The 22,594-nt window shown below is 41.7% G+C and overlaps 1 protein-coding gene across 3 annotated transcripts in view; it reads right to left on the bottom strand.

Moving 5' to 3' along the window:
* LOC311084524 (uncharacterized protein) overlaps nt 1-22,594 on the bottom strand; it is a 26,577-nt gene extending 3,983 nt beyond the window's left edge. For 2 of the 3 annotated variants that reach the window (XM_084116628.1, XM_084116630.1), the window contains exons 1-12: nt 22,454-22,589; nt 20,886-21,103; nt 20,713-20,770; nt 20,507-20,608; nt 20,242-20,406; nt 20,084-20,161; nt 15,231-15,305; nt 14,902-14,994; nt 14,525-14,644; nt 13,994-14,162; nt 3,512-3,558; nt 654-852 (exon numbers count right to left, since the gene is read on the bottom strand). In XM_084116628.1, the coding sequence (XP_083972754.1) occupies nt 654-852; nt 3,512-3,558; nt 13,994-14,162; nt 14,525-14,644; nt 14,902-14,994; nt 15,231-15,305; nt 20,084-20,161; nt 20,242-20,406; nt 20,507-20,608; nt 20,713-20,770; nt 20,886-21,097 (1,318 nt within the window). In that variant the 5' untranslated portion in view covers nt 21,098-21,103; nt 22,454-22,589. Of the gene's footprint in view, nt 1-653; nt 853-3,511; nt 3,559-13,993; nt 14,163-14,524; nt 14,645-14,901; nt 14,995-15,230; nt 15,306-20,083; nt 20,162-20,241; nt 20,407-20,506; nt 20,609-20,712; nt 20,771-20,885; nt 21,135-22,453 lie in introns of all 3 variants that reach the window. The other variant, XM_084116629.1, reaches the window with a different exon arrangement.

Here is a 22,594-nt window from a genome sequence, read left to right as displayed (position 1 = left end):
GTGGTTGGACATTTATGGCAGAAAATGCATAACTTAAACATATTGCCAACCTTTTCCCTCACAGGGACCCCAAACAAAAATAATAATAAAAAAAAAGGTCCACATAATTTAAACACCAAACAATAAAGTACCTTCATGAAACCCCAGGGACCAGGACCTGATATTCACTCGTCTCTTCAGTGCTTATTACTCTTTCTGTAATACGTACTCTTTTTAAAAGTATTCTTAAGTGTACTTCTGTTTCACAAGGGTTCCCATGAGAAAAAGGACTAAATAAACATAGTAATGATGTCTTCAGATGTAAAAGTACAAAAAAACGTTTCTGTGAGGGTAATGGTGAACATTTACATGTAATGTAAACAATCGAGATCAATGGAAAAATGAATAATACATGATTACATGTTCAAAGTCTTAACCACGTGATTTAGTGGATCATGTGTCATCTGTGTATTTGCACATCTTTTTATTCTCATAGCTGGAATCATTCATTCAGAGAAGTGTTGGATGGGCTTCGGGTTTCATTTCTCTGCAGTCTAACGCCCGCTAACATTCAGCGGAGATTATGACTCATTCTATGAACTGACGGTTTGTGTGAAATGTGTAAAAACAACATTTCTGAAAATTCATCCAGTAAATGTCAAAGAATAACTCACCCGGATCCTCGAGTCCGGGGCGTATGATATCATCAAAAATGACCCCGCTCTCCGTGGCCCGGTTGAACTGTCGCGTGTACATGTGCAGGTCCAGGATTCGGCCCATGAGGGTGCAGTTTCTGTCCAGGTTTGGGAACTCATCTTTAGGGGAACCTCTCTTCAGCTTGAGCCTGCTCATAGGGTCACGGGGGAGTAAACTCTGGGCAAAACACAACATATATTGCTATTAACATATTTTCATTTATTCATGCATGCACCGGTATATCTACGGAAGCAGGATGGGTGACTCTTCATTCTACTAACTGAATCACAAAATTAACGGAATGCATATATGATATAAAACAATGGATGACTAGTAATTTCCTACTACTTAACTCTGAAAAACTGATTTTCTAATTATTGGACTAAAAACCTCTGCACGTAATGACCTAGAATACTGTCTAACACTTGATGGCTGCTCTGTCAGGTCCTCGTCGTCGGTTAGGAACCTGGGTGTGCTCTTTGATACCAATCTTTCATTTGAAAGTCACGTGTCTAGTTCCTGTAAAACTGCATTTTTTCATCTTAAAAATATGTCTAAATTATGTCATATGCTCTCATTGACAAATGCGGAACAATTAGTTCATGTGTTAATGACCCCAAGGCTAGATTATTGTAATGCTCTACTGGGTGGTTGCCCTGCACGCTTAATAAACAAATTACAGCTGGTCCAAAACGCAGCAGCTCGAGTTCTTACCAGAACCAGGAAGTACGACCATATTAGCCCGGTTCTGTCAACACTGCATTGGATCCCTATTAAACATTGTATCAATTTTAAAATATTGCTGATTACTTACAAAGCACTAAATGGTTTAGCTCCGCAGTACTTGAGCGAGCTCTTAACGCATTATAGTCCTTCACGTCTATTGCGATCTCAAAATTCCGGCCAGTTGATAATGCCTAGAATATCAAAATCGACTGCTGGCGGTAGATCCTTTTCCTATTTAGCACCAAAACTCTGGAACAGTCTTCCTAACATTGTCCGGGAAGCAGACACACTCTGTCAGTTAAAATCTAGACTAAAAACGACATATAGAACATTACATTTCTATTATTAAAATCAGTTAAATGATTATTAGGCTGCATAGATCAGGTCAGCTGGAACCGGGAACACTTCCCATAACACCTGATGTACTCGTTACATCATAAGAAGAATGGCATCTACGCTAATGTTAGTCTTTCCATTTATTCTGAGGTTTACTGTAGTCAGCTGGATCTGGGCCGTATCCAGATCAGATGGAGGACCTGCGCCTGGACACGACCACAACGCATCCCTGAAGTGTCAGCAGAGATTGTGTCAACTACGCCTCCTCCCCTTCCCTTTCCCTCTGAAACGTTATCAAAATTATTCCCATTCACATGGATCCATGGAAACTTGTAATTTGGCAATGTCACTTTATAAAGAAAGACTCTGCGCCCGCGCACATACGCATTCAAAAGTGCATACCTATAGACTAAACATAAGCATGCCGTCACCGGTCTCACAGATTCACATTTTTGAAGTTTACACGGAGAACAGTATCGGTTTCAAAACTTGTTTCAAAGTTATTTCAAAAAACCTATTTCAAAGTTTGTGTTTTCAGGTCATTGACGTGTGAATGAACCAGAGCCAGAACGCATTAAAAGTTTTCTGTTTTCTGTTTAAAACGGTGTCGTGTTAACCCCTAAGTTACTAACTAATGATCTTTACAACAGAAATGAATCGATCAAAACTAACTTTAGCTGGACAATAACTTTATTCTAGAGCTGCTGTAAAGCCTAAACAATCTGTTACTTTCATTTACTATTATCACTGTGAAGCTGCTTTGAAACAATCTACACTGTAAAAAGCGCTGTATAAATGAAGATAACCATCAAAAAATAAGTACAATGTACTTATTGTGTTCATGTTGTATTGTAAAACACTTTTGCTGCTATTGAGGTGTGATCCGGGTAAGGTTAGGGACAGGTTAGGTGGATTGGGTAGGTTTAAGGTGTAAGGGAAGGGTCAACTGTGTAATTACATAAATTAATTACAGCTGTAATTACATGCAGGAATTTTTAAAATGTAAGTACAATGTAAAAACATGTAGTTTAAGTACATTGTATCAAATTATTAATTTCAATGTAAGTACATGTAAGTACATAGTACTTAAAGCCACTTAATATAAAGTGGGACCACAATTTACTTAAAGCCTTTATTTATAATACATTATTAAAGTAATGTATTATTACATTACATTAATTATACCTTGTAATGCACTTTTTAATGCACTGTATTTGAATTGCACTGTAATGCACTGTATTTGTATTCATACAAACAATGATTAATTAATAATTGTAGCTAAAACATTATAAAACATTATTTTTTTTATTACACTTTTAGTTTAATGCATTAAAAAAACAGGACAAGCAACCAATTTTAGACGTAACAAGGAATCTGCATATATTATAATTACAATATTTCATGTAAAGATATATTGTATTGTAACATTCTTTATGAATTCCTTAATAATGCATTATACATAAAGGCTTTAAGTAAAGTGTGACTGTTTTGTTTTTTAATGATTTTAATTTTAGTTCTGAACTGAGATAACGCTGATGTCACCAGTGTTCACTGTGCATTAGAAATGAACATTGCTTTGTTGTGCACCAAACCTGCCAAAACTGGTCAAGGTTGTGCAGAGAGAGGACGTGGTTGTGGCGATCCATTCGAGATCACGGAACAATGCAAACGCCTGGCAGCACTCTTTTTTTTCTCTCGTCCGCAAACAGACAAAGAGTACGGGACTTTCCACAAGCTGGGTGTAAATGGGTTTGGTGTTTGTGAAGGGGAATACCTCCAGCACAGGCCTGTATTTCGACTCCTTCGGGTGCTCAGTAGGTGCTGAAACACAGATCAGACATGAAACATCAAATACCTCCACGCAAATGCCACACAACGATTCTGTTTGTGTCTAAAATGAGTGGTTAAAGGACTAACTCAGTGCTGATGTTCATCACTACATCTCCACCACAAGCAATGGCATCCCATGCATCCAAAATGTGACACTTACGCTTAATCATCCACATTTTCTCTCTCTTCCACATCTTTGGAGCTGTTATGTCTGAAAAACGTACAGATAAGACTCCAGCCAACAGTTAGCTGTAGACAATATCTATGAATAGCTAGTGGGGCTCATCGTCATATGAGCGGCTATTGTCCTGTCGCCCACCACACAAAGCACGAGCACCCATGCCGGTGTCAGGTTGCCCGCCTGTAATAATGTGCCTATTTATATGGTTGTGTCAGGATCATACTTCACATTGAAGCTTGAGGGTTGGGTACAAACACTGTGACACACAATGTAGGTCTGCACATTATTAGGGACAAGTGGAGAAGAAATTTGTGGGATATAACAGATGAAATGGATATGAAGATTGCATGCTCTGAGAAAATATACACACACAATATGTGCAGCACATGTGATCTAAGTGTGTATTCTGGGCTTTCAAAATGTGCTTGCTCTTTGATCACAACTGCAACATATAACAGGGATTACTTTACTAATAAACATAAATGTAAGGCTACACTTTATTTCAATAGTTTACTTTAGACATTCTTCTAACTATACGTAACTTTGTGACTTCAAGTCAACGAACTCTCAGTAATATGCAACTACATGTCAACTAACTCTCATTAGAGTATTAGTAGACTGTTAGGGTTTGGGTTAGTGGAATAAGTTGACATGTAGTTGAAAAGTTACTAATAGTTAGTTGAATGTGTGTTAAAGGAGAATTAAAATAAAGAGTTAGCAGATATTAAGCAGGCAGTCTACTAATACTCTAATGAGAGTTAGTTGACACGTAGTTTCAAAGTTAATTATTGTTAGTAGAATGTCTAAAGTGAACCATTAAAATAAAGTGTTAAGGAATGTAAAAACAGAAGTGCACAACAACAACCATCATCCATCTAGGAATCAAAATAGTGAAGAGGTCCATGTTTTTGTCCACTAGACGTAAAGTAACACTGTTGTTTATGTGAATTGTTCTTACAAAAGTCATTGCATGATGTTAGTTGTCCAGCGATTACCAAAAGTCCATTGTCTAATGATTGGAATGAAAGATCTATCCATTAAGTGGAAAAATAGTTGTTTTTTAGTACTTATTCTGTGATTTGATTCAAAATGACCTTGCATATGTGTTTAGTGCATAAGCCCACTTCTCTACAATTAACATGACAAAGTGAGTGAGAAACTGGTGGTAGAAGGGACTACCTATTTGCCAAGAAATATGAATAAGAATTCACTTCGCTTCTGATTCTTGTCTCCTTTGTAAAGTTAAGCAAATGTTTTTTAGATATGTTAGAACATGCCGGTTATACACTGGGATGCCTTATTAAACCACAGGGTTCGTAGGCCTACGGGTGCTTGAAATCCTTGAAAGTGCTTGAATTTTGATGTTGCGTTTTCAAGGTTTGAAAAGTGCTTGAATTTTGGATAAAATGCTTGAAAATGCTTGAATTTGTAACTGTATTTCTTTCACAAGAAATATCTTTCTGACGAAATAGTTCTTTATTAAATGGAGAAAAAAATGTAGCCCTTCAGAATCAGATACAGATTGATTTGCCAGAGCAAAAGTAGGCGGAGTTTTCATTTTGATTTCCGCGGTTGTTTGGATGCACCGTTTTTATTGGCCACGCAGCGGCAACAGTTGAACTATTTTAAACTTTGACCGCGGTGTGCGCGCGAGCGCGCTGAGCTCCGCTTTGGATCGAGTCGTGCGGCGCAAGCCATTGAAATATATCGGTTTCATTTCATAGCGCAGCGCGGTCCGCGTCCTATCTGAAAGGGCCATTAGTGACTGAGAGTACTTGGTGTGATAATGTAATGTAAGTATTGCATGTCCGTTATGTTCATTTGTGGAATATGCAGTGAACATTGCCAAAATTACAGAACTGTAACGTGCAAATTAACCTGCAAACGTTAGCCCAGTGCATAACAACAGTCGTTGATTGCTGAACTGAAATCAGTCAGTGTCATAAGTAGTATACTGTTACTGTAAGGTTTAGGATGGCCCTATGCAATATTTACACTGCTCTATTCCAGTAAATGTATTAGCTAACGTTATGTCTTGGCCCAAGACATCTGAAATACAGCTAGGCAATGAAATACATTTATCAGGCAGGTGCCTGTGCACTCAGATATTGTTCAAACCTTGTCTATATCAAGAATGTGTCCCAAAACGGTCTTCATATTTGAAATTAATTCAGTTTTACAGCCTATAAATCACATTATCTGGTCAGCAATATTTGGACATTAATATAATGAAAAGTATATTATTCATATACTTAGTGATACATTTTGAAGAATAAAACTTGTGATTGGCTTAAATATTAGGGCTGCACAATATATCGAAATATTGCAAATGTATATATTACAATATGCATAATTGCTTGCATATCGCAAAGGCTTGCAATAACGGGTCATGAACAAAAGACAAAGAAAATCACTCACTGCTTTTGGCTGAATAGGCTAACTTTTGTAGCTTTAATAAGAATCAGTATATTTAATTCATGCAGTGAAAACTAAGCAGTGTTTATTTTTACATTTGATTAATCAGTTTCTGTTGTTAAATAAACCTAATGTAGGAATAGGATAACCTGAACCCCTAAACCCCAGTGATGTTAAAATAACACTTCTTATGCTACAGTAAAACACTGATGTTCACTGTCTTGAAGTTGTAGGGATATTTTCTTATCACAAAAAGAATGTGAAACACGTATGTGTAGGTTATATCATTTTAAAGATAATTTAAGTTAATTTGACACACTTTAAGCATTATCGTATCGCATATTGAATATCGCATTATTTAATGAGTTATCGCATATCTCATTTTTCTTCTATATCGTGCAGCCCTCTGCTATTATGAAACATTTGGCTGTTTATCTCTTTTGATGTGATAAAAACACTAAATAAGAATTTTAACTATGTATTGGTATGTAATTTACGGTAGTGTAAGGTGCTGGAAAAAGCTTTAAAATGGACCTGGAAAGTGCTTGAAAAGTGCTAGAATTTGACCTTGGAAAAAGTGTACGAACCCTGAAACCAGCAAGGTATTCAGACAGCTAGCTATAAATATTGTCAGCTGAACAAACTTTAACTTGAAAACAATTACAGCCATGACCAATGAGCTTAAAGGGATAGTTCACCCAAAAATGAAAATGCTGTCATCATTTACTCTTCATCAAGTTGTTCCAAACCTGTATGACTTTCTTTCTTCTGCTGAACACAAAAGAAGATATTTTGAAGAAAGTCGGTAACCAAACGACTGATGGACCCCATTGACTTCCATAGTAGGAAAAAAAAATACTATGGAAGTCAATGGGGACCAGCAACTGTTTAATTACCAACCTTCTTTATAATATCTTCTTTTGTGTTCAGCAGAAGAAAGAAAGTCATACAGGTTTGGAACAACTTGAGGAAGAGTAAATGATGACAGCATTTTCATTTTTGGGTGAACTATCCCTTTAAAACAAAACCCCTTTTCCACAACAAATGCTGTAAGGATAGCATCCAGCATCGAGAACCAATGTTTGAAGAGTCCAGATTTTCTTTATTAACTCAAGTGGTAAGTCAAAAACAATCATTTACAGCATTGCTGTCTTCAGGACACAACAGAGAGGAGGAAAATCAAGTAAAAAAGATGAAAATTCAACCTATTTTCTGAATGTGTGTTATTGACCTTATTGAATATTTCATCAATGCATCAATTTTTTTAAGTTGTAGAGACAGAGAAACAGGGGAGAGAGACTGGGATAGGAGATGAAGACATGACCCAGGGTCTCCAAACGTGTTGCGGGCCAGTGCACTACGATCTGCACCAATCACTATGACAAGATGAGCTCCCTTACCACTGACCCACTGACCCGCGCCGCAGAAACGGATCTTGGCTGGAAATAGCCAGTAACCATCATAACTCCATAAACAATTATACTTTAGGCCTTTTGGAAACACTTCATACTCTTCTCATGTGCAGAATTTAATTCATGCACATGCAAACTGATATTTTTATAAATATGGCACATATGAGCAGTACATTCAGAACCTTCAGTTGATTTGAAATGTTTCAGACTGATTCAAATCTGTGCATGTAAACATGACCAGTGTTACTACAACAAATGTCTTCACCCGAATATTATGTGACACTATAGGGATTCCTCAAATCCGGTCCTGGAGGGCCACTGTCCTGCAGAGTTTAGATCCAACCCTAATTAAAAGCCACGTTTCCACCGAAATTACCCGGAACAATTTGTCCAAGGAACTTTTTTCACAATAACCCCCCAGACCTGTTGCTTTTGCGTTTCCATCGTGGTCTAAAGTACCGTGAAGATTAGGCAAATTAGTCCGGTGACTTAGGATTGCATGCGACTGCTCATCCCAGTCGTATTTTGTTTCAAAACTCTCTTGTTTTGATTTGAATAGCGAATTCTCACTGCACAACAGACTTTTAAAAATGGTGGTTGAAATAAAATGCTGCATAGACTCAACCAATCAAAATGCTGCGTGAACTCAACCAATCAGCAAGTTCAGCGCCCAAGTCTCACCCCCGAAAGTCAGTAGCACCTCACTGCAGTACACGAGATCCAGGGGGCGGAGTTGGATCCAGATCTAAGGGGTGGAGATTGTAGGTTTAGGGGTGGGTTTAGGGATCAGGGGGTGGAGATGGGTAGGTTTAGGGGTGGGTTTAGGGATCAGAGGGTGGAGATGGGTAGGTTTAGGGGTGGGTTTAGGGATCAGGGGGTGGAGATGGGTAGGTTTAGGGGTGGGTTTAGGGATCAGGGGGTGGAGATGGGTAGGTTTAGGGGTGGGTTTAGGGATCAGGGGGTGGAGATGGGTAGGTTTAGGGGTGGGTTTAGGGATCAGGGGGTGGAGATTGGTAGGTTTAGGGGTGGGTTTAGGGATCAGGGGGTGGAGATGGGTAAGTTTAGGGGTGGGTTTAGGGATCAGGGGGTGGAGATTGGTAGGTTTAGGTATATGTAAGGTGGGAGGTGGGATCTGGATCCAACTCCTCCCCCTGGATTTCGTGTTCTGCAGTGAGGACCATCTCCCGAAAGTTGCTGAACTTTGAAAAAGTGCTACCTCGTGAGCAGGGACTTTCTGAGGGGGACATTTTTACGCGGAACTTAATTTCGACCCTGGTTCAACACACCTGTGAGTCCCACCACAAAGCCTGAACACACTCTTCAGAGTTACAGGTAAGTGAGTTTTATCCGGGTTTGAGCTGAACTCAGCGGGGCAGGACTTGAGGAATCCTGCTATAGTGACTCCAGGACACTGTTTTGGGAGCGCTACAAGTCCTCTAATCCAGTTGTGTCCACTTTTACTTTGATGAACAGTGTGTCGTCTCTCACATACGTGGCGTTCCGAGGGACCTCCAGATCACTGTGGGAAATGAATCGTGGGAATCCTGTGGCCACATTAGCATCAGATGTTGGCCGTCTAAAGCTATCGCTGGAATCAGGGATGAAAGTACTGCTCAAGTGGTTCCTAGTGCTGCTTTGATCCAGCAATGTTAACGTTGTGTTCTGACGAAACGGCCATGGCAAGAGGGAGTCGAAGTCTCCGCGCATTATCGTGACATAGAGCGACATGTGAGTGCCTCTCCCTGAGTTGTCCCCACCAAGGTAAGCCCGCAGGCTAAGCTTGTAGCCGCTACGACTGGTGTAGAAGGGGGTCGAGTTGAGGACGATGCCAGCTTCTTTCCGGTGCCAGTAGTCACGCACTTTCCAGATGAGCTTCCCATCAAAGGAGGTGGACTCGAGCTGGCGGACACGCTGCTCGTTACACTGCAGCTGTTCCACGTGGATGTCTAACAAACGTGTATGACGTTGACACGTCTGCTCTAACGCACCTGAGGGACACAAACACATACACAGCTCCTGTTACAGCGCTATAAAGAGGATACATCTGGATATTACTGTATTGTGTGAGGTTGGTAATAAATCTATAGCCCTATTCGGACGGGATAAGTTGAACATGGAGAGGTGGGGTAATGTAATTATTACCAGAGCTTATCAGAGATTTCAGTCCTGTTCGAATGTGTATCTCAGCGATCATTACGGACAATGTCAGTAAAGATTAAGGCGACTTTAATCTTCTGGAAAAAGGTCTGGAAAAATTACCTCATGTAATGCTAATCCCTTGCGAATAGACCCGATGTAAATATGTACGTAAATATTCCGTCATTTCATGTTTGTTTTTAGTATGGAGGTGCTTGAAGAAGCATTCAGTTGCGTTCTAGACGCTGGGACAAGTCTGTGGCAAAACTCAAGTGCTTTCCACACCGTTCAGATCAAAAAGAAGATCGAAAGCACTTGTTGAAACTTCTTTTAGCGTTAGCTAAATGTTAGCCTATTACCAACATAATCCATTCTGAATTTAATTAATACATTGTTTGACTGGACCTAACTGTTTTATTTGTATATATAAATATAGGTTGTTCGTGCACATGATATCAGTAAGCAACGCAATGCGCACATAATGACAGGAGGGTGACGGCGGTGTGTAAATTGAGTTACCCCTCCCACTTCTGCTAATTTTACTGAGATATCTTATCCCGTGCGAATTGGCCATTAATATTACAGACGTCCTGTGGTAAAATTGTATTACTCCATCTACCCTTGTTAAACTAATCCCGTCCGAATAGGGCTTAAGACTAGAAACAAACTCTGTAATTTACTCATCTTATTGTTCTGAATCTGTATAGGCTGTGACACACCAAGCCAATGGTTGGCTGTTGGACGGCTGTCGTTAAGGGTTTAGTTTTTGTGATGTGTTCTGCACTGTTAACACTAGTCGGACACCCAATAGTGGCTTTTCGGCCAATTAAGATCATTCCGATTAGCTGTTTGGCGTAGTGAACAAGTGCAAAAGCAAGTCAATGTTGAAGTAATGAGGGCACACCGATTTTTCATCTTCATATCATCTGTGATTATTTTCAACCAATACGCCTGTGGTGAGCGAGATTGGTATGAACATTATTTGTATATCCGAAGTCCTAGCTTTTCCAGTTTCCCTTTTTGATGGACGAATACAGACTACTGGTTTGGAGAGTTATTTCCTCTCACGCAGGTTAAGAACATACAGGCTAGTTGGACATTGAATGTAGTTTTTGCTGGGTTCAAGCGCAAACTTGTGGTCCAGACTCAGGTGACATGAGGCAACACGAGTCAGCTTTCAAAACCACTGCTTCTTTGATGGTGGTTTGGTGTGTCAGGGCCACATCAAATGTTATTATTCACTGAACACAAAAGTAGAAATTTTGAACAATCTTCTCACTCCTCTTTTCCACAGTTCTTGGTAACCACATCTGTCAATCTCCAAAAAGGACGTTCGAATTCAAACGCTTTGACTGGTCTCGTGATCAAATGACATCAGTGACATCCAACCTGGCCTGACGCATCAACATGCTATTTTGAATCTGACAGACATGAGTCTCAGAGCTTTGATTGAGGGGAAGATTTTCAGGCTAATATTTTGGTCAGTTATTATACAGCTTTAGAAATCGTGGAATTTAGTTACAAGGATTTTTTTTTTTTCTGGACTACTTTTATAGTACTTTTTTGGTGTTTGACAGACATGGTCACAATTTACTATCATGGTATGGAAACTGACTGTGTGCTTTATTTTGCGTTTCACTGAAAACTAACAACTTAGCTTTAACCAGGGGTGTCCAGTCCTGGTCCTGGAGGGCCACTTTCTTGCAGAATTTAACTCCAAACTGTTCCAACAGACCTATCTGGAGGTTTCTAGTACTCCTGAAGTCCTTGATCAGGTTTAATTAAGGTTGGAGCTAAACTTTGCAGTTAGGAGGGCTCAAGGAACAGAATTGGACACTTTTAAAAGTTCTTGCATTACTGCGACCAGGGCTGGCGGAAGTGCTGGGCAAACTGGGCAATTGCCCAGGGCGTCAGACACTAGAGGGTGCCGCACCATGACGAGCACGAGCATCTCAAACTTGTGAAGAACTACCTGCGATCAACAATGGCTATGTTTACATGCTACCAAATAATCCATAAAGCCTTCATGTAAACACTAATTTATCCGATTGAGCTCGATCCAAATGAAATTTCTTTGAAATTGAAAGGGTTGGTTTATTCCTTTTCTAATCCGATCGAGAGAACATGTAAACACTTGATCGGATTGAAAACCGAAACTGGGCCGCGCATGTGCAGTGACGCTGAAATAACGTAATGACGTGTGACGCGCTGAACATCTGTTCTTCCTACTGAATAAAGTGTCATAAATGAGTGTCCCGTCATTCTATAATTCTCCTTTCACTGCGTCTGTGAAGTGGAGCAGGACAACGTCCCACCAGTCCTGGTTTCAGACTCTCATCCACAGATGACTGGTTTTGGGTGCAGGGAAGGGGTATCAATATAAGCAGCGGCACAACGGTTCATTTGCTCATTGTCTCCAAATTTTGACCAGATACGGATATTAAGTCTGCTGTTTAAAATAAATAAAGAACCAATGTAGGAGAATAGTGATTATGCTCAAAGAGCGGGAAACTGTGTATTTGTGCAGTGGTGCATGTCAAAAAATCTATTCCGATTTGAAGCTTGTGACATATAAACGCGCACATCAACCTGATCACTTTATTTAGCATTGACAAACACTACGTTCGGATTCATCAATCAGAATGAATTCAGTCCGATTGAAACAAAAGGTGTGCATGTAAACATAGCAAGTGTCACCATGTCACCAAACATACCTAAGACCATTTGAATGGATTAGCCGAAATTTCAATTGAGCACCAAATCTGTCGCAAATTGGATTACTCCAAGATAAGTTCCAGTCGTGTCTGACCACTGAATATGCTGGAGTTTGTTTTTGGATGAGCGAGGAGCATTTTTCTTGAAACCCTCCCAAACAACATGTGGTGATGTAGGGGTTGTTTGATTTTTTTTTAATAGGCTTTCTGACCCCAAGACTCAACTAATCTCTGCAATTCTCCATCTGTGATCCTTGAAGAGTCTTTGGCCACTCAAACCATCCTCCTCACCGTGCATTAAGACAATATAGACACACGTCCTCTTCCAGGCAGATTTGTAACATTTTTACTTGATTATAACTTCTTAATTATTGCCCTGATGGTCAAAATGAGTATTTTCAATTATTTAGCAATTTTCTTACAGCCACTTTCTATTTTGTGACGCTCAACAATCTTTTGCTGCAAATCAGAACTGTATTATTTGGTTTTACACATTGTGATGGATGATTAAGGGAATTTGGCCTTTGTGTTTCCTCATATTTAAACTCCTGTGAAACAAGAAGTCATAGCTGGACAATTTCATGTTCCTAGTCACCCTGGTGTGCTAAAAAAGGTAAATATTAATGGGAATATACTTCAGAGATATTTCATTCATAAAACATTCTAGGGGTATGAATAATTGTGGCCAACGTGTTTTGGAGAAAAACATTTATTTCATAATGTGATTTCCCCCCCAATTTGAATTCTTTTACTTCAATGAAAGGTTAGATTTTTGCCAATTTTTTGAATGAAAGATCAAATTTTTTGAATGAAAGATTTATTTTTTACAGCCATTTTTGATCATATTTACCGGGGGTATGAATACTTTCCGTACCCACTGTATGTGATAAATTGGCCTTTTTTCTCTTAAAAATTTGAACGTAGGGAGCGGCATATTCCTATTTTGCCCAGAGCGCCGGATTGTCTTCCCCCGGCCCTGACTGCAACAACAGCAAACCTCAAAAGGGCAACATATTAGCCTTCAAATGTCTAAACCAGTAAAAACTACATGAGCTGGCCTTTGGCCTAAAGGTAAAGCTGGCTATAGAGGACCATTTGTGCTACCAACCTGCAGAACCCGCAGTGTTGGAACTACAGTCTGCAGGAAGGTAGTCCTCTATGCGCTGGGTTAGCCCCCCCTGGTTTACTCGAATGCCCACTATATCTCTCCTTGCAATAAGACTGAAAACACAACACGTATCCATTTTCCAAACGGCTTGTCCTATGTCGGGTTGTTGAAGCCTGTTCTAGCATCACAGGGGTTACTCACACCTATGGGCAATTTAGAGTCAGGAACAGCCTTCTTAGTGATGTTCGAGAGCCTACACAATCTCTTAGTCAATTCCCATCTCTGACCCACCTAAAGGTCATGCGTTTTGAACACAATGTGTGAAACTGAACTTGTGAAGCCAAACACCTTTGCATTCACAAACGTAGAATAGTGCGTTTCAAGTTTCACCCATCTTGTTCAGTAGCTCTTTACAAGTAAACAGTGTCAACATTCATGTGGCCAATCAGACTCGACTCACCCAGATGTTCCCTGAGGCTTTCAGTGACGGCCACCTGCTGTCTGAGCGAGTCCAGTGATGCCCGCAGGCTCGGGATCTCTTCGCTTAACTCAGACCCCAGAACGCCCCGCAGATCCCGCAGTTCACGCTGCACACTGCAGATCCGCACCCTCTGCTCGTCCACAGACCTCTGCCACACAAACACAGATCATTCAGCACACTCTGACCACATACCATAATATCCTCCACAGGTACGCATGTTCAGGATGTGAATCTAGTCAAGCTCTTAATCACCACTATGACCAAATACAGTACTGGCAATAATGAGTTAATGTATAATGAATGGTGATTACTTGATTTCCTAAATAGGAACCATAATTTACACTTTTACACAAAATTATTGTTGCTATATGTTCAGATAACAGGTCAACTTGGTGGGTGGGGTCGGTGAGCTGTTCCTTTAACTTGGCATTGGATTTTATGGATTCTAAAATTACAGGACAATCATCGGTTTTGCACTTAGTAGCTTGACTGAACTCAGGGTTTCTTTACCTGTAAGGTAGTAAGTGTGCTATCACACATGGTGACATCCCTGTCCAGACTGCTGACCACAAGACTTTTGTCCTTCAGCGCCCCCTGTTGGACGATCATATCCTGCTGCAACTGTTCCACCTACAAACATGACCATTTTTATATTACATTGAAGATTTGTAATTAAGCAATAACCTACAAGAGACAAACATGAAGTAATTCTTTGCATTCTCTATGTGTTTCAGCATCTATCTCTTAAGTAATTAAATTACAAACACACATTTTCATTCATTTGTTTCTATCCCTTTTATTATAACATTTGATGGGATGTACTTAGAGATAATGTTTTCTCCAGAATTTCTCTTTTTCATTTTGTATTTTGCATTGACAATTCATACCTGTTTCTCAAGTTTGGTGTTACTTTCCAGGACAAGCCGAACATGAGAACTGAACTCTGTGTTTTCATGAATTTGCACTTTCCCTCTTTTATCCTGGATAAGACAGAGTTCAAAGGCTGAGATCTCCAAAGCTTATGTATTTTAACGATCAGGACAGCATTTCCCAGAAACATCGTAAGCCTAAGTAGATCGTAAAACCACTGTCACCACTCTACAATCAACTTAGCTCACGATGCTAATGAGAAATGCAGCCTAGTTCATTAAATAGGACAACACTGATAAAAAGACACTTTCACTTGTTTCAGTGTTGAATTTGAATGTGTTCTTACTCTGACTGTGCAGCCATAGTTTTTATAAATGCAGTCCGTCTCCACTTCAGGACACTCGTCAGCATGCGCCTGCAGCTGGAATGGGATCAAAAAGCAGAAATGAGCAAATTAAGTCTGATAATCAGCTTTCAACAGAGCCCCTAAGGGGACATGCTGATGGAAAAATATGAGTTGGGAGGAAATATAACATTCACGAGTTCACATTTAAATCAGAAATAGTATAAAATATGCATATTTGGTGTGCTATCCGAGGAAAGGGCTCTGAGATCTGCATCTGGACCGAACCCAGAGAAATCCCCTCTGACTGGTATAGGAATTTCCGTTTCGCTAGCCGGTAGGTGAGAAGCCATGTTAAGGGAGCACACACAAAACACTATTAAACACCGTGATGGTTAATATTTATCACACCCGTGGTGGGGGGATGAAAAGAAGAAGTGGCCTGACATCTTATCAGAACAGCAGCAGCTCGTTTAACTAATGCTATCTTAAGCAACCCAACCCAATCTTATGCTGATATGCTGAGAGTTTGGGTTGCTTATGACGTTCAAATGGGAACGCAATGTGCGCCATTTCACCAGATTGATAACATAAATAATCTATAAACCCACGCCAACACAGGAGAATACATCAATGTGTTTCTATGCAAACTGTTCATTCATCGCGACTTTAAAATAAAAGTTTAAACTCTCATGAGTCTGTCCACATATTGTTCAAGAAATTAGCTAAACTTTGTAAGCAATGGTTCTTGGGGAACGCAAAGGTTTAGTGAACGAACGCAATGGTTTGGTGAGGGAACGCAAAGGTTCTGGGGGGAACACAAAAGTTTGGTGAGGGAACACAAAGGTTCTCGGGGGAACGGAATGGTTTGGTGAGGGAACGCAAAGGTTCTCAGGGGAACACAAAAGTTTGGTGAGGGAACACAAAGGTTCTCGGGGGAACGGAATGGTTTGGCGAGGGAACACAAAGGTTCTCAGGGGAACGCAATGGTTTGGTGAGGGAACACAAAGGTTCTCGGGGGAACGGAATGGTTTGGTGAGGGAACGCAAAGGTTCTCAGGGGAACGCAATGGTTTGGTGAGGGAACACAAAGGTTCTCAGGGGAACACAAAAGTTTGGTGAGGGAACGCAAAGGTTCTCAGGGGAACACAAAAGTTTGGTGAGGGAACACAAAGGTTCTCGGGGGAACGGAATGGTTTGGTGAGGGAACGCAAAGGTTCTCAGGGGAACGCAATGGTTTGGCGAGGGAACACAAAGGTTCTCAGGGGAACACAAAAGTTTGGTGAGGGAACGCAAAGGTTCTCAGGGGAACACAAAAGTTTGGTGAGGGAACACAAAGGTTCTCGGGGGAACGGAATGGTTTGGTGAGGGAACGCAAAGGTTCTCAGGGGAACGCAATGGTTTGGTGAGGGAACACAAAGGTTCTCGGGGGAACGGAATGGTTTGGTGAGGGAACGCAAAGGTTCTCAGGGGAACACAAAAGTTTGGTGAGGGAACACAAAGGTTCTCGGGGGAACGGAATGGTTTGGTGAGGGAACGCAAAGGTTCTCAGGGGAACGCAATGGTTTGGTGAGGGAACGCAAAGGTTCTCAGGGGAACACAAAAGTTTGGTGAGGGAACACAAAGGTTCTCGGGGGAACGGAATGGTTTGGCGAGGGAACACAAAGGTTCTCAGGGGAACACAAAAGTTTGGTGAGGGAACACAAAGGTTCTCGGGGGAACGGAATGGTTTGGCGAGGGAACACAAAGGTTCTCGGGGGAACGCAAAGGTTCTCAGGGGAACACAAAAGTTTGGTGAGGGAACACAAAGGTTCTCGGGGGAACGCAAAGGTTCTCAGGGGAACACAAAAGTTTGGTGAGGGAACACAAAGGTTCTCAGGGGAACACAAAAGTTTGGTGAGGGAACACAAAGGTTCTCAGGGGAACGCAAAGGTTCTGGGGGAACGGAATGGTTTGGCGAGGGAACACAAAGGTTCTCAGGGGAACGCAAAGGTTTGGTGAGGGAACACAAAGGTTCTCAGGGGAACACAAAGGTTCTCGGGGGAACGCAATGGTTTGGCGAGGGAACACAAAGGTTTGGTGAGGGAACACAAAGGTTTGGTGAGGGAACACAAAGGTTCTCGGGGGAACGCAAAGGTTCTCGGGGGCAAAGGTTCTCGGGGTTTGGCGAGGGAACACAAAGGTTTGGTGAAGGAACACAAAAGTTCTCAGGTGAACGGAATGGTTTGGCGAGGGAACACAAAGGTTCTCAGGGGAACACAAAGGTTTGGTGAGGGAACACAAAGGTTCTCGGGGGAACGCAAAGGTTCTCGGGGGAACGCAATGGTTTGGCGAGGGAACACAAATGTTTGGTGAGGGAACACAAAGGTTCTCGGGGGAACGCAATGGTTTGGCGAGGGAACACAAAGGTTTGGTGAGGGAACACAAAGCTTCTCGGGGGAACGCAATGGTTTGGCGAGGGAACACAAAGGTTTGGTGAGGGAACACAAAGGTTCTCAGGGGAACACAAAGGTTCTCAGGGGAACGCAATGATTTGGCGAGGGAACACAAAGGTTTGGTGAGGGAACACAAAGGTTCTCAGGGGAACACAAAGGTTCTCAGGGGAACGCAATGATTTGGCGAGGGAACACAAAGGTTCTCAGGGGAACGCAATGATTTGGCGAGGGAACACAAAGGTTCTCGGGGGAACGCAATGATTTGGCGAGGGAACGCAAAGGTTCTCAGGGGAACGCAATGATTTGGCGAGGGAACGCAAAGGTTCTCAGGGGAACGCAATGATTTGGTGAGGGAATGCAAAGGTTCTCAGGGGAATGCAATGGTTTGGCGAGGGAACACAAAGGTTCTCGGGGGAACACAATGGTTTGGCGAGGGAACGCAAAGGTTCTTGTGGGAACACAATGGTTTGGCGAGGGAACGCAAAGGTTCTCAGGGGAACGCAATGGTTTGGCGAGGGAACACAAAGGTTCTCAGGGGAATGCAATGGTTTGGCGAGGGAACGCAATGATTTGGCGAGGGAACACAAAGGTTCTCGGGGGAACGCAAAGGTTCTCGGGGGAACGCAATGGTTTGGCGAGGGAACACAAAGGTTTGGTGAAGGAACACAAAAGTTCTCAGGTGAACGGAATGGTTTGGCGAGGGAACACAAAGGTTCTCAGGGGAACACAAAGGTTTGGTGAGGGAACACAAAGGTTCTCGGGGGAACGCAAAGGTTCTCGGGGGAACGCAATGGTTTGGCGAGGGAACACAAAGGTTTGGTGAGGGAACACAAAGGTTCTCGGGGGAACGCAATGGTTTGGCGAGGGAACACAAAGGTTTGGTGAGGGAACACAAAGCTTCTCGGGGGAACGCAATGGTTTGGCGAGGGAACACAAAGGTTCTCGGGGGAACACAATGGTTTGGCGAGGGAACGCAAAGGTTCTTGTGGGAACACAATGGTTTGGCGAGGGAACGCAAAGGTTCTCAGGGGAACGCAATGGTTTGGCGAGGGAACACAAAGGTTCTCAGGGGAATGCAATGGTTTGGTGAGGGAACACAAAGGTTTGGTGAGGGAACACAAAGGTTCTCGGGGGAACGCAAAGGTTCTCGGGGGAACGCAATGGTTTGGCGAGGGAACACAAAGGTTTGGTGAAGGAACACAAAAGTTCTCAGGTGAACGGAATGGTTTGGCGAGGGAACACAAAGGTTCTCAGGGGAACACAAAGGTTTGGTGAGGGAACACAAAGGTTCTCGGGGGAACGCAAAGGTTCTCGGGGGAACGCAATGGTTTGGCGAGGGAACACAAAGGTTTGGTGAGGGAACACAAAGGTTCTCGGGGGAACGCAATGGTTTGGCGAGGGAACACAAAGGTTTGGTGAGGGAACACAAAGCTTCTCGGGGGAACGCAATGGTTTGGCGAGGGAACACAAAGGTTTGGTGAGGGAACACAAAGGTTCTCAGGGGAACACAAAGGTTCTCAGGGGAACGCAATGATTTGGCGAGGGAACACAAAGGTTTGGTGAGGGAACACAAAGGTTTTCAGGGGAACACAAAGGTTCTCAGGGGAACGCAATGATTTGGCGAGGGAACACAAAGGTTCTCAGGGGAACGCAATGATTTGGCGAGGGAACACAAAGGTTCTCGGGGGAACGCAATGATTTGGCGAGGGAACGCAAAGGTTCTCAGGGGAACGCAATGATTTGGCGAGGGAACGCAAAGGTTCTCAGGGGAACGCAATGATTTGGCGAGGGAATGCAAAGGTTCTCAGGGGAATGCAATGGTTTGGCGAGGGAACACAAAGGTTCTCGGGGGAACACAATGGTTTGGCGAGGGAACGCAAAGGTTCTTGTGGGAACACAATGGTTTGGCGAGGAAACGCAAAGGTTCTCAGGGGAACGCAATGGTTTGGCGAGGGAACACAAAGGTTCTCAGGGGAATGCAATGGTTTGGCGAGGGAACACAAAGGTTCTCGGGGGAACGCAATGATTTGGCGAGGGAACACAATGGTTCTCGGGGGGAAAGCAAAGGTTTAACGAGCGAATGCAAAGGTTCTCGGGGGAATGCAATGGTTTTACAAGCAAACGAAAAGGTTGTCTTGAAAAACCTGTAAGGATAGGAACTGGTATTCCGTAGAATATAATAGAAATGTAAGCTACACTCATGATAAGTGCAGAAAAATACATATTTAAAGCCACTGAGCCCCTAAGGGAACATGTTGATGGAAAAAATATGAGATCACTGTGTCCCCTTAGAGGCTCCATATTAATCTGAAGAGAGGGTAATAAAAAAGATTTACAAAAAAGCACTAGGTGCACATTCATCACAATAAGAACTTTCTAAAAGTGGTGCTCTCCTGGAGTGAAGTATCTGACTGAGTCACACCTTGTGTCTCTTGATCATCTGCAGACACTTGTTGGAACAGGCGACTTCAACTTCCGGGCATGAAGTCTTCTGATGGGCCTGGCATAGTTCAGAGGCAAGATTAGAAACAAACACACCTAAGATGACTATGCACTTCTGAGACACGGAAGCATTCTGACCTGCAGTTGGGATACGGGAAAAGATTGCCTGCAGTAGTGGCAGGAATCCAGGCGGAAGGAACAGACGTTCTTCTGATGGTCCATTAGGGTTTTGCGTAACACAGTGTCGGTGCAGCCTGAGTTGGAGCATCTAATGTGCTCATACTGGCAAGCTTTTAGATGATCCTGAGAAAGAGAGGTAGAACTGATATTACTCGGCTCTGAAAGATGGAAACAGTTTTTCATCATCAACTTACAGCATATTACGTCACGTTTTGCCCTTTACCTGCAGGTTACATAAAGGAACCCTCTGCTTACAGTCTGGGGCATTGGTGCAGTAGACGTCTAAGTTTAGCAGTTCCCTTTTACAGCAGTTGTCCTGAAAAACCTGCAAGGATTGGAATTGCTATTCAGTGGAATATAATGGAAAATTAAGCCACACTCATGATACGTGCAGATAAATACTTATTTAAAAAAAGTTTATCATCTCACCTCCTCAGGTTTTATAGGACTGCTGTCTAAAGGACATTTCGAACTTCCCCCATTTTCACTGAAAAGAAGAAAGTTTACACATTGCCAAATCATTTTAGATGCTGAGAGTCATGTTTATATTTGCTGATATACAACAAATTGTTTAATTAATTTAACTAATTTCTTTTTCTTACATGTATGCCTTTACGCACTGAGCACAGAAAATGTGCCCACAGCCCGTCTGGTGAGGGTTCAGGACGATCCCACCGCAGGACGGGCACACGAACTGTTGCTCTAACCTCAACACGAAGCGCAGAGTGCGATTGGTCAGAACGGATTCCAGCTCCCATGACCTCATGGACTCAGAGCTCGAGAACCCGGGAAGCTCGTTCTCCTCTGTGGCCATGGACACCTGGTGACATTACCAGAAGGTAATGTTAGGTCTGACACAACAGAAGAAAACTTAAAATAATTTATAATTGTTAAATACAATTCTGTTTAATGTTTCTTTTGTTATTAGCAACTCTAAAGTTGATCTTTATATCAAAGTTATATATGTAAGGGATAATCCATGGCTAGCTGTGCATTAAATGAAAGAACAGCTAGCCGTGGATTATATGTGTGAGTGTGTGTGTGTGTGCTTCAATGATAACAGCGCATTAAAGTAGAATACTGATTAAATTGACTTTGAACTACCTGTTCATTAAACGGTTTTATTTCACACCTTCCAGCCAATCAGAATCAAGTATTCAAACACACATTCACATTCACAATTAAAAATATTTCTGGCTACAAGGATATAAAACTAACCGGATACCAGAAAGTTCAGTTTTCTGTCAAAATATTTAATATAATACTAAATTAATATTATATTACACTAATTGTTTTATTCAAAATGTACACAGTCATCCTGTTTGTCTTTTATAACATCACTTGAACCAAAGCCGGTTCCTTTTCCTGTTTAGCTCTCACAGCAATGGATTTTTATTATTTTTAGTTTGTCACAGTCACAAACATTACACTCTTGTTTAAGTAAATTACAAAAATGATCCCTCGCTGAGCACTCTTTATTTCCATCCTGTTTATTTCCTTGCCATTACGTAAGCAATGAATTTATAATTTAAATTGTTCCATTTATTTGTCACACAATTAGATTTTAGATCAAATAAATCATGAGTGAACAAATGTGCACTATGCAATCTAATTAGTTAACTTGGGACATAATTAAGCAAGTGGGTTTCAGTTAACAGTAACCCATAACTTTTCTTATGTTGCCTCTTAGAAGTGCGATGGTGCTACACTTATCTTTTCACCTCCACCCCAAAACAAGATAAACTGATTAAAATCATTGCAGTGTTCACACAGGATGAAGACGTTATTATGGCCAAGTGTTTTGAGCGTTCATTATTTTCAAAGCGTTACTACTTTTACATAATGCAGCTTTTAAAGCAACGAGAAGTCTGTTCCTGAGAGAGAGAGAGAGAGAGAGAGAGAGAGAGAGAGAGAGAGAGAGAGAAACATATGGGGAATCCCCAGTGCAAGAACATGACACTATGAATCTATACTTAAGTAAAAGGCATTTGCTCTAACATGCCTTAATAAAGCGAGTGATTAGTCCTGCTTCGCGGGGTTATCGTGTAAACACAACAATAACAATAACGCAATTATAGCCATGTATTTCACATTGAAACATTTACTTTCGCTTTACACTACCAGCAACATTATTCGCAGTATTTATTTAAAAATGCATGGGAATACATACCTGGGGGGTTGATGGCTTTAATAGCTCATTTTGACTAGTGTGGTTGAGCGTTCAGTGGATATAATCCTGAGAAACACTGTTTGACAGTTACTCGGCTCTCAGCGCTCAGTGCCGATGCACCGAGGACGTCACTCTTATTTC

Source organism: Abramis brama, assembly GCF_963993115.1.
Source record: "Abramis brama genome assembly, chromosome: 6".
Lineage (NCBI taxonomy): Eukaryota > Metazoa > Chordata > Actinopteri > Cypriniformes > Leuciscidae > Abramis > Abramis brama.
Note: the sequence above shows the minus strand (reverse complement) of the source record. Positions and strands in the feature narration are given on the sequence as shown.